Source organism: Xyrauchen texanus, chromosome 35, assembly GCF_025860055.1.
Source record: "Xyrauchen texanus isolate HMW12.3.18 chromosome 35, RBS_HiC_50CHRs, whole genome shotgun sequence".
Classification (NCBI taxonomy): domain Eukaryota; kingdom Metazoa; phylum Chordata; class Actinopteri; order Cypriniformes; family Catostomidae; genus Xyrauchen; species Xyrauchen texanus.
Window position 1 is genome coordinate 1,017,310 of NC_068310.1, and position 23,285 is coordinate 1,040,594.

The 23,285-nt window shown below is 39.3% G+C and overlaps 1 protein-coding gene and 1 long non-coding RNA gene across 4 annotated transcripts in view; both read right to left on the reverse strand.

Moving 5' to 3' along the window:
• The window catches only part of LOC127628719 (uncharacterized), a 244,004-nt gene that overhangs the window by 59,679 nt on the left and 161,040 nt on the right, over positions 1–23,285 (reverse strand). The gene's annotated exons all lie outside the window — the stretch shown is intronic.
• lsm14b (LSM family member 14B) lies at positions 8,352–13,875 on the reverse strand. Of its 3 annotated transcripts, none has more exons than XM_052105538.1 (9): positions 13,495–13,875; positions 12,308–12,471; positions 11,041–11,173; positions 10,787–10,969; positions 9,768–9,854; positions 9,519–9,674; positions 9,125–9,272; positions 8,879–9,046; positions 8,352–8,768 (listed from the first exon to the last, which is right to left on the reverse strand). In XM_052105538.1, exons 1-8 carry the CDS (start codon positions 13,613–13,615, stop codon positions 8,887–8,889), a joined length of 1,152 nt encoding a protein of 383 aa, XP_051961498.1. In that variant the 5' UTR covers positions 13,616–13,875; the 3' UTR covers positions 8,352–8,768; positions 8,879–8,886. The 3 variants fall into 3 exon arrangements, with proteins under 3 accessions (XP_051961498.1, XP_051961499.1, XP_051961497.1); XM_052105539.1 differs by lacking the exon at positions 13,495–13,875 and adding exons at positions 13,046–13,112; positions 13,247–13,390 and having other exon boundaries at positions 8,352–9,046; XM_052105537.1 differs by having other exon boundaries at positions 8,352–9,046; positions 13,495–13,874.

Here is a 23,285-nt window from a genome sequence, read left to right on the forward strand (position 1 = left end):
TTTAGGATTAGACTGAAATGAATACTTTTGATCTGCCACATTGATCTGCAGCCCACTGGAGAAGATAAAGTCCAGCCCTAAAACGACTGCATAGGCCAGGGCTTTGGCTGATAGGACAACAGCAGGTATAGTGAATACTTTTTGATGTAGGGTGATTGGCATGTTTATCCAACCTAAAGGAATTTCTGCTTCCCCATTGGCTAGGTAGAGCGGATCCTGGGTCCATGGATGGGGTCTTTGTGAAGTGAGCTCCTCCTTCCAGAGATTCTCATGTAGAAGGGTGTAGCTAGCCCCAGTATCAACAATAGCCTTTCCCTTCCAGGTACCAATATAGAGTGGTATCACTAATTGTTGTGGAACAACAGTAGGTGGTGGTTTCTTACCAGTTGTTGGTGACTTGTGGGGAAAGGTGGCAGATACAGAGCGATTGCCAGGTGGACCAGTACCTTTAGAAGCTGGAAATGTTGTCCGCTTGCTACTGGAGGAAGGGTGTTGGCCGGTGGACTGAGGTGACTGGGACTGAGAAGAGAAAAAGTGAGGACAACTGCCAGGTGAGTGATGGCCTTTACATCACCAACATTGCACTAAAGGCTTCTCTGCCGGGCAGTTGGAAATAGGTCTTTGATGCATAGATAGGGGTTGTTTAGAACTCACACGTTTTTCATATTGCAGCTGTTGTTCATAGTCTTTTTCGAGCTGTTGGCCTAATTTTACGAGTTCATCGACTGTGTTAGCCCGACTGCGTATCTGGCTTGCAAGGTAGGGATTCATATTTTTTAAAATCATTTTCACCAATTCACTGTCCGTCAAGGTGGGTTTCCACCTCTTGCAGAGAGCTCTGTATGTAAATGCAAAGTCTCTAATGCTCTCCCTTTCTCCCTGTGTTCTTGTCCTTACCCTTTCAGCCAGCTCGTCTTCATAATCCTCTGAGTGGAAAGCAGAGAGGAAACTAGATCTAAACTCCTCCCTCGTGGTTACAGAGGATCGTGCAACTTCCCACCAGTCCCAGGCAGTACCTTAAAGGAAAGTGCGGAAAGTGGCCAGGATGTCGGCATCAGCAAGAGGATGTAACGCCAAGAAATCCTGACATCAGGTTATATAGAGCAAGGGGTCCACATCATCTGACTGTCTCCCAAAAGTAGGAAAAGTAATCTTAAGATGATCACAGCAGGAGCAGGAGGCATTGGAGCGGTCACTGGTGATGCAGGTGAAACTGGAGTGGTCAGAAGCATTGGAGCTGTAACTGGTGATGCAGGTGAAACTGGACTGGTCAGAGGTAAGGGTGAGTAATATCTTGTCTGCAAATCAGTCATTTGTTTCTCTTGCATTTGTTTATCTGCCCCAAATCAAATTTGGGTTTTTAATACATGTAAATTTAATTTCAATTGTTCGGGTGCCAGACAAGTCAAAACTTGTCATAAAAAAAATTATATATATATAAGGAAGTTCAGTTTCCCCGAAAATAGCTCAAACCACTGTTACACGAAAATGAATCCCTTCCAATACCCACAATAACATAAGATGGCTTAAATGACACGCATTCACAGATTGAAGGGTTTCAGTCAAAAAATGGTTATTTATGAAAACATTTAAAACAAAAACAAAGACAAAAGTTACAAGAAGGTAAATTGTTCACACAGAGTTTGTATTTTTTCCTTTGTCTCACATGACAAAACAGTAAGGACTGTAAGTAGATTACTTCAAGTTCAATTCAAGATTTCACAAACAAAACCAAAAGTCACGAGAGTCCTTGATTCATTAATGTCTAAAGTTTGTTATTTTTTCAAACTCTGCCTTTTGTGATCAATTCCAACCAAAAGAAAAGAAATGGAAAACAAACCAAAGAAAAATAAATAATCCAAATAATATATATATTTGGGTGTGTGCATGTGTAATGTGCATGTATGAATGTGTGTGTGTGTGTGTGTGTGTGTTTGTTTGGCCGCGTGAAGCAGTCTGTGTAGCAGCCGCAAATCCAGGGCCGGGGAAAGGTTTGGAGATTTGGCATGAGGTTAAAAGATGATGACATCAAGACTAGTACCTGAGGCAGGCGAAGCAGGCTGGATAGTGTTGCACCAGGCAAGCGAAGCGAACCATGCAGAGCTCAAATTCTCCGTCACTTTGGCGACCGCACCCAGTCTGCGCATACACAGAAATTTCAGCAAAGAATAGCAACGACGTCCTTCAGGTAACTTGTGTCCCACTTCGATAACCTACTCGTTTGTTTGTTTGTTTTTTTCTCCTTCCTCTTCTGTTTCTAGCTCTCTTTTATATAAAATTTCCTCATTGGTTTACGCCCATTAGAAAAAGTGAAAAGCTGGTATGGATTTCTTCCATATCGCCACAAGCTTTTGGGATAGTTTTTCACAAGTGAACAGCCACTGTATTCAGGTCTGAATACGTTTATTAGTTTTAATTCCGCTAGAAGCTGACACAACTTGTGTTGACATGTTTGTGTAATTGCATAGTCCTATATATTAGCTAATATTCAAAATATTTCTTTTAAATTTCAAAACAGTGTTTGATATCATGTTATGTGCCGTTCACATGCTTGAATGCGTTTGATTTTGCACAAAAATTACACGCGGTGTCAGAAAACAAAACGTATGTGTCTCAACTCAAGACGTTTAACAGTTTAAGTTCTTTTTAACTTGACAAGGCATCTAAATACACAAACAAGCCATCAAAGATGTCTATCTAGCACACGTTTACATTGAAATCATTTATAAAACAGTGCAGACGGACTAGGGGTGTGTGATATATATCGTTTGCGATAATATCGTGACTGTTGTTTAAACGATATGCACAATCATATTATCGAGTATGTCACTCATGTTCAGAAACCAATCAAAACGCATCAATTGTTCACGAATTGACGGCGCGCAAGGGTGCACACGTGACACACGTGCATTCAGAGCGTGCGGTGCTTGACAGAAGTTAAAATGAGCGAAGAAACTAGGAGAGAAGAAGATATTCAAACACCAGCAAACTCACAATCCACGCTAGATTTAATTCCTAGACGTGGTTCGTCATCACTAGCATGGAGGTGGTTTGGTTTTGAAAGATCAGATGTTAGTCAAAAGACGGCGATCTGCAAAATGTGCCGAAAATCGGTTACTGTCAAAAGCAGCTCGACGACCAATCTTTTTCATCATCTTCGAACTACCCACCGCACTGAATATGATGATTATGAAAAGCTTCGCGAGTCAGCCGAACACGACAGGCCTGCAGCTCACAGGGTACAATTTAAAAAACACACGCAACAAACGTTGGCTGATTCATTTACCAAGAAAGTTCCTTACGACAGAAAAAGCGACAGATGGCAAGATATAACAAACGCTGTCACCAATTACATTGCCAGAGACATGGTGCCAATTCAAGCGGTTGAGAGAGGTGGTTTTAAACAGCTTTTAAAGACGTTAGACCCAAGATACACACTGCCTGGACGAAAATATTTCAGTGAATAGCGCTGCCTAAATTGTATGAATCATGTCGCCAAACTCTGGCGCATGAAGTGCAGAAGGTTTTACATTTTGCCACAACAACCGATTTGTGGACAAGCAGAATGTCAGAGCCATATCTCTCCCTGACAGCACATTTCATTGATGAAACTTGGCAACTCCAAAGCTACTGTCTGCAGACATCGTACTTTCCAGATGACCACACAGGCGACATAATTGCTCAAGGTCTAAAAGATGCGCTGGCATCATGGTCGTTGCCCGAAGATCGTATGGTTTGCATGACAACAGACAGCGGGGCTAACGTTGTCAGTGCACTGCGGATTAACAACTGGCAGCGGCTTCCTTGTTTCGGCCACAGGCTTCATATTGCCATTGGTAAGCAATTTTATTTTTTGGAATGATTAAAAATATAAATAAAATAAGCAAAGTTGTTTTAGAACTGTAATATAGCCAAATAAAATGACAGGAATATATATATATATATATATATATATATATATATATATATATATTAGTAGTATTTTAAAAAATATATATATATATATATATATATATATATATATATATATAGTAATATAAAATAATATAAAGTGTCATTCATACCTTCACACTTTGAATGTTCAATGGATGTTTTATTTTAAATGTTTTCCAGAGAGGAGCATGCGGGACCCTAGAATAGACAGAGCTGATTGGAGTTTGCAAGAAAATGGTTGCTGCTTTTTCCAGCAGCTGGAAAAGAAAAAGCTCTTGCTGATGCACAAGAGCAGCTGAAGCTTCCTGAACACAAACTGATCACAGAGTCACCAACAAGATGGGGCTCAAGACAGCGCATGATTGAGAGGTTTCTTGAGCAAGAAAAGGCCCTTCGTCATGTTTTAACTGCAGACAAAAAGCACAGGCACCTTGTGCCAACATGGCAAGATGTTGAGGTGCTGGAGGCAGTAAGCAAAGCACTTGGTCCTCTGCTAGAGTTTACTGACACTCTGTCAGGTGAGCAACTTGTAACAGTTTCTTACTTAAAACCTGTGTTGTCCTTGTTCAACACTGAAGTTCTGGCGGTGAAGTCTGAAGACACAGAGCTTACCAGAAAAATCAAACAAACCATTTTGGAGTACCTGAACACCAAGTACTCTGAAGACTGTGTGGAAGAGCTGTTGAGTTTGGCATCCACACTTGACCCACGGTTAAAAAACTATAAAACGCTATAAAAACGCTATAACAACGATGGCAGGATCAAAACCATTGGGACAGCAGTGACTGCAGAACTCATAGCTATGGTGACCGAGGAAGACAGCCCTAACCCAGGCCCATCAACTGCTTCTGCTCAGGCTACAACAGCGAAACCTCAAGCAGGTGACGCCACTGAGCCAGCAAAAAAGACAAAAAAGTCTTTTGGCAGTTACTTCAAGAAACCACAGGAATTCAGAGGCGAGTCTCTGCACATTGCTATAGAAAAGGAGATCCAGAGCTACTTAATGATACCAGAGGTGGACAGTGACGTAAACCCACTTGACTGGTGGAAAACACAAGAAATAAATTTCCCCAGACTTGGGAAACTAGCAAAAAAGTACCTATGCATCCCTGCCTCAAGCAGCCCTTCTGAGAGGGCTTTCAGCACAGGAGGAAATATTGTTACATGTCACCGTGCAGCTCTCAAGCCAGATGCTGTGGACAGGCTGGTGTTTTTATCACACAACTTGAAACGCATGTAGATCCAAAGAAGCCCAGTTAATGGCAAAAAATGTTCAAGCTGCTGAAAGCCTGTTTCCTCTGTTTTAGTGACTTTTACATTATAGTCTATTTTACCTTTTAGTCTTTAAATCGTAGACTTTGTTCACAGTAGAATCATTTGTTTACATGTATATTTTTTTCTTTAGTGCAATATTTGACAAATCTGAAGGGTTTCTAATTTTACAGCTGTTACACCTGTTTACTTTTCGTGCAATATTGGACAGAACTTGAAGTCAGTAATTTAATTAAAAGGATACTGTGGGCTAGTTTTTTGTATTTTTGATAAAAGTTTGTATTAGATACTTTTATTATGATGTGGTATTCTGCACAGTTCACCTTACAGCAGAGCAGTGATTTGTGTTGTTTCTACTTGAATGCTTCAGTTTGAAATAAATACCCTTTCCAACAATGTTTCAATTAGTAATATATCAATATACTATTGACAATGTAAAACGGAGCTAGTAAAAAAAAGACATTTACAAACACATTTTTGAATAATGCAAAATATCGTCTGATTATCCTTATCGGCAAAATCCCCAAAAATATCGAGATATCATTTTTTGTCACTATCGCACACCCCTAAGACGGACACATAAATGCACTCAATGTGAACGGCCACTCAGAGTAAGACTAGAACTCAGTAGAAAAGTTTGATCACACTTGTCTATTCTTTATTATTTGTTACTGCACATTTTCACCCTGCATGCTGAGAATGAGACACAAACCCGCATTTATATAAAGAATCCCTAACATTCACTTAAAATTAGTTGAATAATAAAATGTGATTAGAATTTTAAGTGATATTAATACAGTAGGCTACAAATCTGAAAATGCCAATATATGCTGAACACTTGTAAGCCGAAAATAAGTGTTTATAATTATTTTTTACTGATGTACAAATGTCAATTATATACAGATGATATATGCAATATTCAGATTATGACAATGACAAAAATTATTTTCATATATGTAACACTTGTGGAATTTAAATGTGCGTAAATGCTCAAATATATGAACTCTAATTGTATATGTTCATATATGGCCAGTGGCACTTTATCAGGTCCAGCAAAGCCTTCTCTGCTTTCATTTATGCCTAATAAATATATATTTGTTGTCCTTTCATTCTTATAGACCTTTTTGCCTATGTATTTTCAAACACTTTCAACTCCTAATCTACAAACGAATAGCAAAAAACAAAAAAATGTATCCAAACAGAATTTATTCCTGGATGCTTACAAGCAAATTGTGACATGTTTCACAAATTGCATGCCTGAAGCCATGCTTGTTAGCCGAAGCAGTGTGCGAGTCTGAGCTCCACCCTATAAGGACTTCAGAATTCCACAGAAACCCTCAGTGTATGTGAATATGCTTCTAAAGTCAGATTCATCAGCCAATTAGATTGATTTATTTGTTCTTGTTGGTGTGGTCTTTAGAATATGTCCTAGTCCATGCATTTTTTGTTTTTGTTTGCCAACTGTACATTGTTATGCACCAAAATATTTACATGAAATTGTTTTTAAAATGTAATTGTTAATTACAGAGGTATAATGACGGGCAGAGACCGAGGAATCCTCCTCCACATGAACTGGGCACAGAACTGGCGAGGGCAAACCGGAAGGTAACCACACGTCTACAGAGGGGCAAGCAACAGACACACGAGCATGCTCAAATTACACAAGAGCAGTTTACATGACAGTGAACAATAAAAGGGCAGTTAGAGGTGACACAAGGAATAAGTAGGGAGTGCAATCAGTTTGAAGCAGATGGTAAAAGGGAGTCAATCATTGCTGTGATCAGAATCGCCTTGAGATTGATCACAGTTTCCATGGAACCGCCGATCGAGTGCCAGAGACACAGGGAGAGAGAAAATAGCCGGCACAAATGCAGGACCAATGACAAATAGTTGTTTGTTGGTAACCAGTTGGTAATTTATGCTTTGAATAATTACTCAATGGGCAAACATGCAGTATTCTAACCTATGTTTACATTTGCCCTACAAAGAGGCAATTTAAACAGAGTCTGCATCTGTTATTCATATGCATAACTAAGTTAATGTTCTTAATTTATTTTGACAGTGCACAGAAATAAAATGCAACAGAATGGCAAGGAAATTACAAGCCTAAATGACTTCTGTACTCATTAAAATCTATTTCCATCTTAACACTTAATGACATGAATTGCATGTTAAATTTAAAGCCATTTTATGGAGGAATAAAAAACATAAATAACTTCATTACAATATAATCTTTAGATCTACATTTTCAGTACATTTATATTAAATAGCAAAAATGTCAAATTAATCAGTTGGCATTTTTTTTTAAAATTACAATAAAAAAAGTGATTCCTTGAATGGTGATTCATGAGACTAATCACATTTAGACAACATTATGCAAAGACATCGAAGATGTCAAATTGTGAACAGAATTTCGAACTGTTGCCATGGCAATTCACCAAATTACATGGTGGTGTGGCGTAGCGTAGTGGGCTAAAGCATGTAACTGGTAATAAAAATGTCGCTGGTTCGATCCCCACAGTGCAGTATGCACTGTACGTCCCTTTGGATAAATGCATCTGCCAAATGCATACATGTAAAACGTAAATTAATGTCAAAAATAGGGAAACCAGAAGTCTCTCATATCATCTTCATTGTGTGATTTAGATAAAATTGAGTTGTATGTTTTTTTTCTTATGGGCTAATCACATGGATGTGGCTTTTACGGGTCAGGTCATAGTGCCACCAACTGGCAGCAGGAAGTGTGGCACTTACAACAGACTTTAAACAATTTGGGTAAATGTAAGAACTTTTCCATACACTGCTGATAAACATTTGTGAAGTACTCAAACTGTAATGGTGGCATATATCCATTACTCATTGTATGATTAGGGTCCAAATTTACATTAATGTTGAGTTTTTGCAGTGTCCACCTTGCATTGTTTCCAGAAAGTCAATGGGTGGAAACTGACCCATAGTGCTTTGGTCAATCATTGCTGCTCACAGCTCTCTCAAAAATAAAATGAGTCCATTATCAATTAAAAAGATTCACACATGGTCTTCTATAGCTGCATTATTGGAATCCTATTCAAAACAATAGTCCCCTTTAACCAATCCTTTTTTATTAAACCGGTTTTACATGAAGTGGAGATTGAAGACACCACAAGTAAATGGTAATTTCCTATGTTTATTAACTTTAAAGTACAAGATCCCTTACATGCATATATAAATAAAAAAATATTAATAACATAGGAATTTGTTTGGGGGATCACTTGCCATACCACTAACATAGTCAGTCTGAATAATTTTTTTTGTTTAGTCAATTCATTAAACATACAAATAAAAGTTTTTGAATGCAAATTACTGAAGGCTTCTAAGGTGCATTTACATTTTTAGTGCAATCACAGGGTTCTTCAGGTATTATATATATATATATATATATATATATATAAAAAAAAAAAAAAAAAACCATTGCAACAAATGAAAGTAACATTCAGTTTGCCTTTAGGGGCTTGACAATCAAATCTTTATATACACAATTAGACTCAATTTTTAGATCACACCATTCCTGAGGCATCATGGATCTGGATGAAAAGGCAACAAAAACGGCAAATTAAATGAAAGCCATAGGCTCCAGAAAGAAAATTCCTCTGAATACGATGACTTTTTTCCCCCTTTTTGTTTATGCACTCACATCCATTTTCACAGCCGTCCACTCCCTGCTCTTTGAGGAAGATGCTGCACAGCCCCTCTGCCCCTTCGCCCTCGGTAACCACCCTGAATGCCACGGCCCCTCAGATACCGGCCAGGCACCCCAAAGGTCTCCAAATTAAGCTTTCTCTCCTCAGCCCATGTGGTGCGTCTAAAAAGGTAAAATACACATTAACACAAATGAAACTTTACTGTTTGGATGGAGCAGGGTGGGGGCTACAAGTTATACCTTGACTTGAGTTCTGAGGAGATGTTGTCAAAGAAGCATTTTGCTTTGTTGTAGAAGCATTTGGGGCCAAGTGGGTCCTCCTCAATGGTGCTCTCATTCGCTTGCTTCTTCTGCTCCTCGCATCCCTCTTCCAGGATCTCTTTAGAGTCTGACAAGGTGGAGAAAGACAAACATTAAGCACGGAACATTGGGCCTTATTCATGAAACTCCATAAAACAAATTTGCCTCAATTTCTGATAAATCCATTATTCTGCAAATTGTTGCATTCAATTCAACAAGAACAAATTACACAAAACACATTACATGTCATTTACACAAATTTGTTCTGCTCAAGTTTAATGAATACGGTCCATTACCATTTACTGTAACAAATAGTCACAAGAGTGTAAATTACCTTGAATATTCAGCTGGTCTTGAATCTCCTTTTCAAGGTCATCTTTATTAAACTGAGCATTTGCCATTTCAAAATCAAAGTCAGATTCAAACTGCAGGGTGCTGGGCTTTGTATTGCCTGCAAGGATTTGACCTCGATTCCTGGACCTTCTTGTCCCTGTAAGATGTGTCACACATGGACAAGATGTTGGATACATCCATTATATACTAAACTATGGCTAGAGGAAATTAAAATTAAAAGCCGTCTAACCCAGTTTTCTCCTACTGGTTGGTGGCTTGTTCTCATCATTAGCTTGACTCTGTGCCTGCAAGACTTCTTGCTGCATAGTGGACCCATCTGTAGACAGACATGTTTAATCTAGTCAATGAAATTACTCATAATGTTGGTTTAATTTCAAATGTTTCGTTTAGTCAATAAGACTTCATAACGATAATTAAACTTAATTCAAACATACAAATGACAAAAATATTGAAAGACATTAACAGTACAAAAATAAACAGAACTTCTGTTTTTAGAAGTATCTAAAACAAACCACTTGATCTTCTACATGATTTATCACTTCAAACATATGCAATATAACAACTTCCATCTGCCCAGACAATTAAAAGAATGAACAGGTGAACTTTAACAGTTCAGTGCTGGTCAGAATGCTTAAATTGTTTAAAACGTGCTACACACAACCCAATATCCTAAACAAGGAATGAGTCTCTAAACAAATACTTCAAAACAATAGAAAAAAACTTCAGTATAACCATTTTATGCCATTGTTTCAGAAGCGAAGGTTTTCATAACAAGGACAATTGTATTTTGGATGTTTATATTTATTATACTAGTAAATTATAAATGATACATTTTAACATTTTTAATATTGAAGGTTCCTCAGTTACAGTTTTTACACCATCCATTTTAATACAAAATGAGGAAATATTGACTTTAATTTGTTTATAAATTCCTGTCCTTTTTAAGAGTATATATATATATATATATATATAATTTGAAAGGGGTCTCCATATAACATGTGGTTTGAAAATAAGATGGCTTTGTTGAATCCACTAAAAAGTAATTTCAGAAAAAAAGTTATTACACTATGAAAGATTGCAAAGACAATTTTTTTTTAATATTGAACAGAGGAATCATGCACAAAAAGACCAAGAACATGTATCAAGTATAGAGGGTACAAGCAACCATCTCTTTGTATCTGCCAGTGGCTTAGTCCAGTAAAAGTGCAGCATTGATAACTTCGTTTTCTTTATTAGATACAAACTCACTGCTGAAAGTAGCTCCTCCCTGGGACTGGGGTCCTCTGCCGCCTCGCTGCAGTCGGCCTGCTTCTCTGCCCTGCTGCGCTCCAGTCAAACCTTTTTTCTGTGCAGTTTTTTCTGCGGGTACCGTCTGAACGGCCTGTTCAACCATCTGGCCTCTCCTCACAGGAACACCATGCAGACCTGATCCTAGAACAGATGGAGGACATCACACACGCACGCGCACTTTGACCATTATTCACTTGTGAATGTTTGCTCACCCAGGCCCAGAGCTGCTGCATACTGCTGACTGAGGAGAGAGCTCGCAGCCAACTGACTGTATGAGGGCAACATGCTTCTGTAAGGACTGAAGCCACCCTGTGAGGTGTAGTGCATGGATGTCCCAACAGATGACTAATGAAAAAAAAGAAATTTAGGTAGGAATGATAGGGGCATCTCCTGATCAACTTTCAGAAAATCAGTAATGTCCCAATCAACATTTGGGCAATTTTACCATGCAGAAAATACTTAAACTTCATACTTCGTTTTTGTTTTAATTTTAACAACTATTAAAAGGTCCTTAGTATAATTATGGTGTCAATTGTCCTACCTCTTCCGAAGCGGCGCATAAACGGGGTCGTCACGTGGCACCTGTTAATTTTCTCAGAGAATACACGGGTGGATTACATCCTACCCTTGAAATGAATACTTAAGGATACTTTGTGTATAAATGTTTCCTGTCTAAAGTTTTTTATATATATATATATATATATAAAAAAAAAAACTGTTGGGGTGCAGGATTTTAAGATGCCAGTATAACTTAATGTTTTATTTGCACATTAAAGAGCATTGGGTTAGATTGATCACATTACATATTTTGATGGAATTACTTTAAGTCATTAGTTGTATGTCAAGGCTCAAGACTAATTTGTTCAGGAGAACTACTTCAGATAATTTAATAAAAGTAGGCTACATATGAATAAAGCAATAGAAGAAAAGATTGTGGGAGTGAGGGGAGCTGGAAAGTAGAAAGTGGTGAAAAATGTAAATGTGCCATTCTCCCCACAATTAGTTTTGTCATTTTGCAAATTATCAATTTACCCTATGCCTTCTCAGATTTGCATTTTGTTTAATGCTGGATAATATAAGTCACAGATCACTTAGTCCCTTAGGTATCATTTTGTAGAGGTAAATCTTCTCAAAAAAAGATAATGTTTGATTTTGACCAATCAATTTTTTACATCACCGCATATTGCGATCATATTATCAAGGTTTATCGCAGATCACATTTTTCCTCCAAACATTGAAGCCCTAGTAGTCAGATCAAAATTTCTTCATTTAGATATAGATATATATATAATTTTGAAATTAAAGAAATAATACTTGCCCGGTGAAGTAATGTTATTTTGCCTGCACAGACTGAATTTCACATTTTCTTAATACAATGATTTCATCAATTATCCTCGCTATACAGCCCTACCAACTTGCAAACCAAACACCTTGTTTTCAGATGCAGTGGAAGCATTTAAGCAGAATATATGATACAACCTGAACAATGGCAGGGTCCTGAGGAAGACTATGGTGGATTTTCAAAGGCTCACAGACAGTGATGTCCTTGATGTCACTACCCCTGAAGATTATGTACTCAAATATTTCATCCCTCGGTGGTACAGGCCGATCTGTAGGACGACTCTCCGTTCCAAAAGACCTCACTAAAATTAAGAAAAAAAAAAAAGTACGGTACAACAGGGCTAAAGGCACACCTTCAAGGTTTATAGTGATATGGTGTAGATGCTGGGGCAATAGTTATAGGGCACAATTTGGCAACTTAAGCAAATACTTTGAGACAGCAAATGCTGAGTAACAAGATAATGCTTATTCAAAATAACCACTTCAGAAAAGGGTGCATCATTTCTTGTCAATTTCAAAGACATTTGACATTTCATAACATCTCAAGTATTCTATAAACTAATCTCCATCGTGATTGGATAAGTCAACGTGAGCACATTTTGACAATTTTAAGCATTTTTAATAAGGGCCTTTACTAGACAGTTATTTACACACACACAAACAAAATAAATGTGATACTCTGGGATTTTCATTAGCTGAATAAATCTACTACATTTTAAAAATTGTAAAATCAAAATCACATGACCTCAAAATCAAACTTTAGGCATCGCACTCGATCTCATGGATCAGGAGATTTTTGCAGTGCATAGTGACAAACTGTGGTAGTTTATGCGGTTTAGTGTTTTGAGAAAAATAAATAAAAAAGGAGTCCTTTACCCCACGGAGCCTTTAGGATACACACTATCCTTTTGGATAGGCCTACCGACATAGCCTGTCAATCAACCTGCCAACACAGATGCATTTATGTAAAACGAGGTAAAGCACAACTTATGAATACAATATAATCACGTTCAAGTAGATCGGATCTGCATGACTGGAAATATCCTCTCGAGAGCGATTCAAAGATATGCGACTAACTTAGAAAGACGTTGTCTAAGGCCTAGCCACACTAATCCGTTTTCGTCAGAAAACTCCCTCGTCGTTTTCGAAGTATGTGGTAATGGAGAGCGAAACGCTACGTTCTCGTGGAGGAAAAACGCCGATCTAGTGTGAACGAACGGCATAAACGAGTGGAAGGGGTCAAAAGCGCGTCAGAATTCTACATACCCATGTGGGAATCACACTAGTGGTTTCGGCCAGTGATTGCTGCCAAGGACATTACTCACCTTTCGCCAGGGCCACAGTGGAGTTATCGGTGTCAATCGTGTATAGTATTCCCTCATAGCGAATCTGAGCTTTAGAGATCAAACTGATCTTACTGCCGATGTAGGGCGTACCGCTGCTCATCGTCTCAATATCTCATCAAACTACCTCAGCTGGTCAAATACAGCCCACAACCCCTGTTTAAACATACACCAGCCACATTGAAACTACACGTATCCACCTTAAAAACATGACAAGGGTAATAGTGTGCCATTAGTGTGATTTATAGATGTGAGACTCGGCCCGCCCATCATTTGACCCGCTGCACCTGTCGTGCATTTTAAACAACCTGGAGTGGGGGTAATAGTAAAACCTAATTCAAGACAAGAGGACGCGCATTCATTCCGTACATGGTCAGAGCGCAGCTCGTAAGTGTCTAAAATGCTTGTAGTGCAAAGCTTAGCTGAACGATAAAGTTTACCCATAATGCGGACGCTATATTTGTGTCCATCAGCGGAGGAAGCGGTGAATGGAAAACACCCGTGAAACCATATCATACCATATAAAACTATAAAGAAAAAAAAATAGTGTCCAAATGATTCGCATGCACAGACTAAGGCTTGTGAAAGCATAAATTAATTGCACGTGTAAAAAGTTTGCATACGCATAGAACATTTTGTAAGGGAGTAAATCAAGTTAGCAAGTGTAAGAAAAATATTTGCTATTTTTTAATGCTTTCATATGTGTAATTTATGTGTTGTGAATCTGAAACTTCATAGTAACACAAATTACATTTGATATGTTTATTGATTTTCTTCGTGCTTAATGTAAGTTTGGCACTGTTTTTGCACTTAAATAAGGTCAAAAACATTGCAAATCAGCAATACACAAGCAAAGAAAGTGTGCTATGAATAGCTAAATGGATTGACCGTGCAGAATCTGTCTGTAATTTATGTGTAAAAATAAACTATTGAAAAAGTGTAAATGACTTATTTTTGTCAATATATTTTACTGAAATAATCCGATTTACATTGTTCCGTCTTCCTTTTTGTTGCACTCACTCTTTTGCAGGGATGTCAACTCAGTAGGGGCGAAAAATATGAGACAGTCACTGGTTCACAAACATGTATACCTGATCATTTTATCCACTTTGTTGTGGGAAAAAATTGTGCAGGATTAACTGAAAATTTTTTATTTTGATGTGGCTTGCTTCTGTTTTACAAATTAGTTCCGTTTATTAACTGATTACTTCAGTGAGCCCTTCTGGTGATGTCACTGTGGTGGCTACAAATAATTATGTGCTTTGAGCAAGTCATTGAATAATTAAAGAGTCATTCACGATCAAAATCAGCCATGGGACTATAGTATTTAAAGGGATAGTTTACCCCAAAATGAAAATGAATCACGATATGATCATGATATCCCAGGGGTGTATGACTTTCTTTCTTCATCAGAACACATTTTAAGAAAATTTGAAAAATATCAGCTGGATGGTGATCCGATTTTTGAAGCTCAATAAATCACTGACAGTCAGCATAAACGTCATCGATAAAATTCCAGTGTTGAAATTAATGTGTTCTATAGCGATACGATCACTTTGGGTGTGAAAAATATAAATATTTAAGTACTTTAAATTTAATCCAACGCTTCTAGTAAGCTTCACGAGAGGATGGATGTCAGACCATCTCTCATGCGACATATTTGCGTTGACATGATACAGAGGTAATCTCGCGTACTAAAAAAACAGATAAATACAAAATTCAAACAAAACCAACCAAGCTACTGTACAGCATTCCTCCTCACTGTAAACAGTGCTGCTCTTCCAGCTGTGACTCACGTGCCTCAGTTCTAATGTGTTTCAAATGTGATTATTTCACATGCATTTACTGCTGCAGAAAGCATGATTAAGAGAAAAGCACTTAAATATATGTTTCACACCAAATGTGATTGTATTGCTTTAGAAGACATTCATTTAACAGCTGGAGTTTATGCTGACTCTGTGATTTTTGGAGCTTCAAAAGTCTGATCACCATTCACTTGCATATTAAGGACATACTGAGCTGAGATATTTTTCTTCAAATGTCTTCTTGTGAAGAAAGAAAGTCATACACACCTTGGATATTATGAGGGTGATTAAATAATGAGAAAGTTAACATTTTTGGATGAACTATCTTTTTAAGCGTTAAAAGAACAAAGCAGATCTATAATTTTTATTCAGTTTGTAAACTGCTGAGCATGACTTTTCATTTTATAAAACAACAATAAAAATAGGAATGACTATCTTAAAAGATTTTTTGGAAGCGAGGGGGAAGGTGGGACTTCCTGCTTGTAACAAATCAATGAGGTTTTTATTGGCCAGTTTACTCTGACCTGATTGGTTAAATGACATGACAGACAGCTTCTTCAAATAGTTCAACATCGTTCCCCTGATAGAATGGAAATTCTCCCCTCAAAACTGAATCATATAAAACTTAGTCATCAATACAATTCAACATTTATTTTGTGAAAAGTTGAGCCAACATCATTCATTGATATAAATATAAATTTCAATCTGATGTTCAAATGTTTCTTCTTGATGCTGTTCATTGCTTCAATTATATTTTTAAATATAGCTGCAAGCAGCGATGACGGAACAAAGCACCATGGGTCCATTTCCACCCATTGGCTTTTGGAAAACAATCCCTAATCATACAATGCATAATAGATAAATGCCACCTGTAAGAAATATAGATTTGCTCTCAGTTTCAGGCCTACTCTTTCATTTTGGGCCTCCAATGTCACTAGTCTTTACTGACATATATAGCACTTGTTTTTCTGTTCCTACTGCTCTCCTTATCAGAAGCTCAAGGATTTCTTAGGCTCGTCTTTTAGTACAAACTGGTATAAACTGGTATTCTGATAGCAGAGAGTGCTGCTTAGACTGGCACACAGATAGAGATGTCTGTTATTGATGTATGATGATTTTCCTTGATGCACTTTTCTGTTATAAATATGTTTGATTGTCAATAAACCTTTGAGGATGCTTTGATATCAATTTTGTGTCAGCGTCTCTTTCCTTGCAAGCATATTCCTGAGCGAGAGGACAACGGATAGTGCTGGGGGTGAAAACTACAACTACATAGATTATATGACAAATAATCTAACGCCACCATTCCAGTTTGACTACAACACTATGTCATTGAATCTGTTGCCATGACAACACTATTAAAGATATCAAGAATCACTTCACGATTTTCCATCAGCAGTGTCGACATTATTCTAAACAATTTTGAAATGATTTGGGTAAATGTTAGAGGACTATTTCAAAGTATGTTTTAAGTGCCACACTTTCCGCTGCCAGTTGGAGGTGCTATGACCATGACCCACAATAGCCACATCCTTGTGATCATCTTCCAATACCAAACATGCAGCTCAATAGACCTTTTTCACAGACTGTGATGGCACAATTCCACCTTATTTATCAGCGTATTTCTAGCAATTTTTTATATTATAATTTTTTTTAAATATTGAGTTTAAATTTATAATATTATGCTTTTGTGTTATATTACCCTTGGAATTAGTTTTAAAAAACAAATTACCACAGCCGTGAGGGGGTATCTATTGCAGCTGCTGAGAGAGTGACAGTAAATTTGGCATCTTCAGCTCTCTATTTTTTTGCTCTTCTAGAAAGTCATTCAAATGTAATAGTGGATTTTTTATTTTGGTCTTGGAGCAAATGGGTAAGTGAAAATATTATTTGCTGTGATCTCCCATTCACTCCCATTCAACGTTGTCAAAGTTTACAGAGTGTGAAAAAAGTATATTTGTATCTAAATCACACAATGCATTCAGAAGATATGTTAATGTTAAATGCCAAATGCATTGTTTTCGAAAAGCCACTGGGGGGAAATGGACCCATGCATTTGGTATTTAACATTATTCTAAACTATTTTTAAGCAGGTTGGGTAAATCAAGAATACTATTTTAAAGTCTCTGGTGTCCCAAAATAGTTACATCGTTGTGTTTAGCCCCCAAGACTAAACATACTACAACATTTTGATTTAAATCACACATTGCACACAGAAGATATGAGACATTTCCTGTTTCCCATTTTCACCATTAATTGAATGTCTCGCCATGACAACACTGTTCGATACATCAAAATCTGTTCACAGTTTATCATCTTCAATGTCTTGGCATAATGTTGTCTAAAGGTGGTTACAGTCTCATGAATAACCTAGGATGAATATTTAAAAGTTCAGAGACTGCAATATTAAAATGACGACTTCCTGTTTTGGGGACCTAATGACTAGAATTAAGAAAGTTCTCCGGCTTAATGAGAACTTTAAAACGTACCAGTTTTGGTGACTGTAGGTGAAAATGGGGGTACTACAGAAGCTGTCTTACATGCCCATTTTAAACCTGTTAACTGTCACTGGCCAACAGGTGGGCCTTTGAGTGTAGCTAAAAAACGAATGCTTTGTTTTATATCAAAAATGTCCTCAGTGTTCACATACTTGGTATCAAATTAAGTGTAAAAACACAACTTTCATCTTTTGCAGTCTATTTTGCAATTAGAACATTACAGTGAAATAAAATTTTAAATTGATAAAAGAGTGCATTTAAAAAAAGATTTAATCTTTCACCACATCAAATTCAAACACATCTCTCTGTCAGGAAATATCAGATTTGGTCTGATATTTAAACCAGCAATGCAAACTAACCTTTCAGCTAAAGTCACTTTTTCTGAAGCTAATTTTATGAAATTGTTGGGTAAAATCTCTAAATTGTCCTTATTAAAATCAATTTAAATGGTTACTTTAAGCTTAAAAAATTAAACTAAATACTTGAAACTCAGTTATCCTTGATTTATCTTAATAGCAAGATACAATACAAATCAAATAAAAATAGTCAAAGTTAGTAAATAAAATAAATATCAAGAACTTATCAAATAAATATAGCCTACACAAAAAAGTCCAAAGGACACAGACTAAGTTTGTTTTTTATAATGTTAACGTTTTGATCTAAAGGCTTTTGGTTGAATGCTTGGGATTATTTATGTACTCAAAAATAAATTGTGCCTAATTATAGATGTCTATACAAATATTTTATTTATTTCTTTTATTGATTTATAAAAAAAATTAAAACGAAAACTAGCCAACAAGTGTCCAGCATATGAAATCATTCAATACTTTTAAAAAAGCATCCCAGGACACCTGAAGTTGATTGAGAAAATGAACTAGGCCTATGTACAGAACTGGAATAGACAAAAGCTATACTGAAGAAGTTAAAATAGAAGATGTTTCTGATTTAATTTGTTTTGGTCACTGCATCATTTCCATACTTTTGTTTTACTAATTAGTTTTGTTGATGCTATACATTAAAATCTAAAATGTGCAGTAACAAATAATAAAGAATAGGCAAGTGTGATCAAACTTTTCTAAAGAGTTCTAGTCTTACACTGAGGGGTTATTCACAATGAGTGCATTATTTTCTATTTAAAATGGAATAAAGAGAAAGGGGGAATGGCTCAATTTTCATTTTCTTTCATTGTTTAAAATTTGTTATATACGGCTTGAATATTTGATATGCACATGTTAGCGACACTGAAATGTGCCTTTCATCTGATTGGTCAACTTGCCCCATTGTCTGTAACCTACTGCCTTAATCCCATCAACTAGAATTAGAGTTGGGATCTGGAGGGCCAATGGGTGATCCGGGCATTAATATCCTTCATGCGGTGGAGCCATTGAAGTGGGGCGTGATCCGAGCAGAGGGTGAAGGCCCGCCCCAGCAGGTAGTATCGGAGCGTGAGGACCGCCCACTTAATGGCCAGGCACTCCTTCTCCACGGTGCTGTATTTTGTTTCCCTCAAGGAGAGCTTGCGGCTGATGTAAAGCACCGGCCGTTCCTCCCCCTCCACCACCTGCGAGAGTACGGCCCCAGCCCTCTGTCTGAAGCGTTCGTCTGTAATAAGAAAGGGAGAGAGAAGTTAGGTGCATGCAAAAGCAGTCCCCCACAGAGTGCGGCTTTAATCTGCATAAACGCCAGTTGGCACTGCTCCGACCATTAGACCGGGTCTGGAGCCCCCTTTTTAGTGAGGTCAGTCAGTGGGCTGGTGACGTCCGAATAAGTAGGCACAAACCTCCTATAATAGCCAGCCAGCCCCAGGAACTGCCTCACCCCCTTTTTGGTCTTAGGTCTTGGGCAAGTCGCAATCAACACGGTCTTGTCAATTTGGGGCCGCACCTTGAACCATGACCCAAGTGGAACCCCAGATACCATACCTCCACACGCCCAATCGCGCACTTCCTGGGGTTTGTCGTGAGCCCTGCCTGCCGCAGCGACCTCAGAACGGCCCTCAGATGTCGCATGTGCCGCTGCCAATCATTACTATAAATAATGATATCATCTAGATAGGCAGCGGCGTAAGCGGTGTGTGGTCTGAGGATCCGATCCATGAGGCGCTGAAACGTGGCTGGGGTCCCAAACAAACCGAATGGAAGTGTCATGAATTGGTGTAATCCAAACGGCGTCAAGAAGGCTGCTTTCTCACGGGAAATTGGTGTCAAGGGGATCTGCCAATAACCCTTCGTTAAATCCAAGGTCGAGTAAAACCAAGCAGTACCTAACCGATCGAGCAATTCATCAACACGGGGAATTGGATACGCTTAAAATTTAGACACTGCATTGACTTTTCTATAATCCATACAGAACCGGACAGACCAGTCACTCTTGGGAACAAGAACAACCGGGCTGGACCAATCACTGTGAGATTCCTCTATTTCACCCATATCAAGCATCGCATCCAATTCCACCCAAACTATTTTCTTTTTGTGTTCGGGCAGGTGATAAGGGCGGCTACGTACCACCACTCCCGGCTCGGTCTCGATGTGGTGCTGGATGATGTTTGTACGACCCGGTAGAGCAGAAAACACATCTGCAAACTCCTTTTGTAATTCGGAAACCTCTGTGAGTTGACGCGGTGAGAGGTGATCTCCACAAACAATCGGGGTGTTAAGATTGCGGTCTTTGTTTACCTCCGGTCTGAGCTCCGCCCTCTCCGGAACTACCGAGGCCAATGTCACAGGGACCGCCTCCTACCTCCACAGATTTAGGAGGTTGAGGTGATATACAGTATCTGACGCGCCCTCTATCGGTTCATTTAACCTCATAATCAAGATCCCCCACTCATCATGTGACCTCAAAGGGTCCTTGCTACTTGGCAAGTAATTTAGAGCTCAATGTTGAGAGCAATACAAGTACCTTATCTCCTGGTGCAAATTCCCTTAGCTGAGTACCCCTGTCATACAGCCGGCATTGGCATTCTTGAGCCTGAAGCAAATTTTCCTGTGTTAATTGCCCCAGTGTGTAGAGTTTTGCTTGAAGATCAAGAATGTACTGAATTTCCCAAGCTTCGCGGATGACGTCAAGCACTCCGCGCGGGCGCCGCCCATACAGCAGCTCAAACGGGGAAAATCCCGTGGAGGCTTGCGGGACCTCTCATACTGCGAATTCCTAGCGTCTTCGTGTATGAACTTACGAATCATACTTTTGAGCGTTTTATTAAATCGTTCCACTAGGCCATCCGTCTGCGGATGGTACACGCTAGTGCGAATCGACTTAATGCCCAACAATTCGTAAAGTTTGTGAAGTGTCCGTGACCTAAAAGTCGTGCCTTGATCGGTGAGGATTTCTTTCAGAATCCCCACCCAGGAGATTATCTTGAAGAGTGCCCCTGCAACACTACGTGCTGAGATGTTGCTCAGAGGCACTGCTTCCGGATATCGTGTTGCATAATCTACCAGGACTAATACAAAGCGATGTCTGCGTGCTGTCCATTCTAATGGCCCGACAAGGTCCATCCCAATTCTTTCGAAGGGAACCTTGATCAGTGGAAGGGGGCACAATGGCGCTTTTGGGGTGGCCGGGTGGTTTACCAGCTGACATTCACGGCACGCCGCACACCACCTGCGGACGTTGCCGCCAATGCCTGGCCAATAGAAACGGGCTATTACAGTGTCTTCCTTTCTCCTAGGTGACCCACCATGAGATTATAATGAGCCGCCTGGAATAACATTTCCCGGCGACTCCGTGGAATCAACAGCTGTGTCAGATTTTCTTTTGTTTGAGCGTCCTGCATCACTCTATATAATCGATCTTTTATAATGGCGAAATAAGGGTACGAAATGGCAATGCCCGGCCGGAGTTGTTGACCATCGATTACTCTCACTTGGTCAAAGGCGTGCTTAAGGGTTTCATCCCGTGACTGCTAAAAGGGAAGTTCCCCTCAGGGAATTAACCGCTGCCTCCACACTATGTTTTCCCCCCCGGAATTTGATCGCCAAGGTCACCATAGGATACTTGTGAACATCTCCATGCACACACCTCACCCTCAACAGTTTAGCTGTGCCCAAAGCCCCGGGTTGAACCAAGCGTTGGTGGATGGTGGTCTGATTACACCCTGTATCCAGCAAAGCTTGGTAAGTACCCCCTTGATCCTTACCGGAATCCGGTACGCTCCAGCCCGATCGGGGGCAGCCTGCGGGACATCGGAGTCCCGCACCACCGTCCCCACCTCCATCAGCAGACACTGATCCCGGAAGTGGCCCGGGACTCCGCATCTCCAACAGGTCGGCCCTGGCGCTACGCCCGTACCTGCTTCGGTGGGCGCCCCCACCTGAGGGAGAGAGCAGCTGAAGGACGGAGAAGGGGAATGTGTGTTCTCCTACGGACAGGAAGCTGGTCTCAGGAAGCCTCCTCGCCTACGCAGGGCAGGAACGGGACCTGGAGAGAGAGTAGAGCAAGAAGGCAGAGGGGAAGGGGAGGGAACAGGGGAAAATACAGGGGGAGGTGGAAGAGAGAGTGAGAGAGCTCCTCCGCCCTCGGGATCGCCGCCATGTGGTCCTCCGTGAGCCGGACGGCTGCCTCCAGCGATGCCGGGCGGTGGCACTGGACCCACCTCTGGGCAAGCATTGCACGAACTGTTCCAGCACCACCTGGTCGATCAGTCCCTCGACGTCGCGGTCCCCCTCTAGCAGCCACCTCCGGCAGGCATCCCGGAGCTGTTGGGCAAAGGCGAACGGGCGGTCGGACTTCTCAAACTTCATACCCCGGAAGAGCTGGCGGTTCTCTGCTTAACATGATATGCATTGCATTATGAGCGGCTCATATTGAGCATGGCCGATGGTCTAATTTTGGCAAACTTTAACAATGTTTGGCGTCCCATTTAGTTCATATCTAAATAAAATGAATATGAGGATGGATTACTGCAAGAGGAAGATTTGGCATGCAGGTTCGAGGGGCTTCAGAATGTGGATGGACTAAAATACATACTCCTCTCTCGCAAGGGACGAGAATACAGAGCCAATAAAATGCAGTTAGCATCTAACCAGAAGTGCAAATAGCAATATGTATATAGTATTTATATGTATATATATATATATATAGAAATATGTAAGTATGTACAATATGGGTTTTTTGAGTGCAAGTTATGATGTTAGTTATGATATTATCAGCCTGATGCCATTAAATACCTGTATAATGATAAATTATATATTTGATAATGTGGGACCTGGTATAGGGGCTGCTTTGTATGCTGATGATGGGGCTGTGTGGAAAAGAGGAAAGAATATAAAATACTGTATGTTAGTGCTGCTCTTCAAAAAGCAGCGTTGACTGGAGAAATGGACGCTTAAATGGGGTTTTACAATGTCAATAATTAGTATGTTTTTCTAAAAGAAAAATAGGTTTATAATATCAAAAGAGATTAAGTTATTCTTGTATGTGAGCTAATGAGAAAGGGTAAGTGTTTTTGAATACCTGGGGCTGTGGT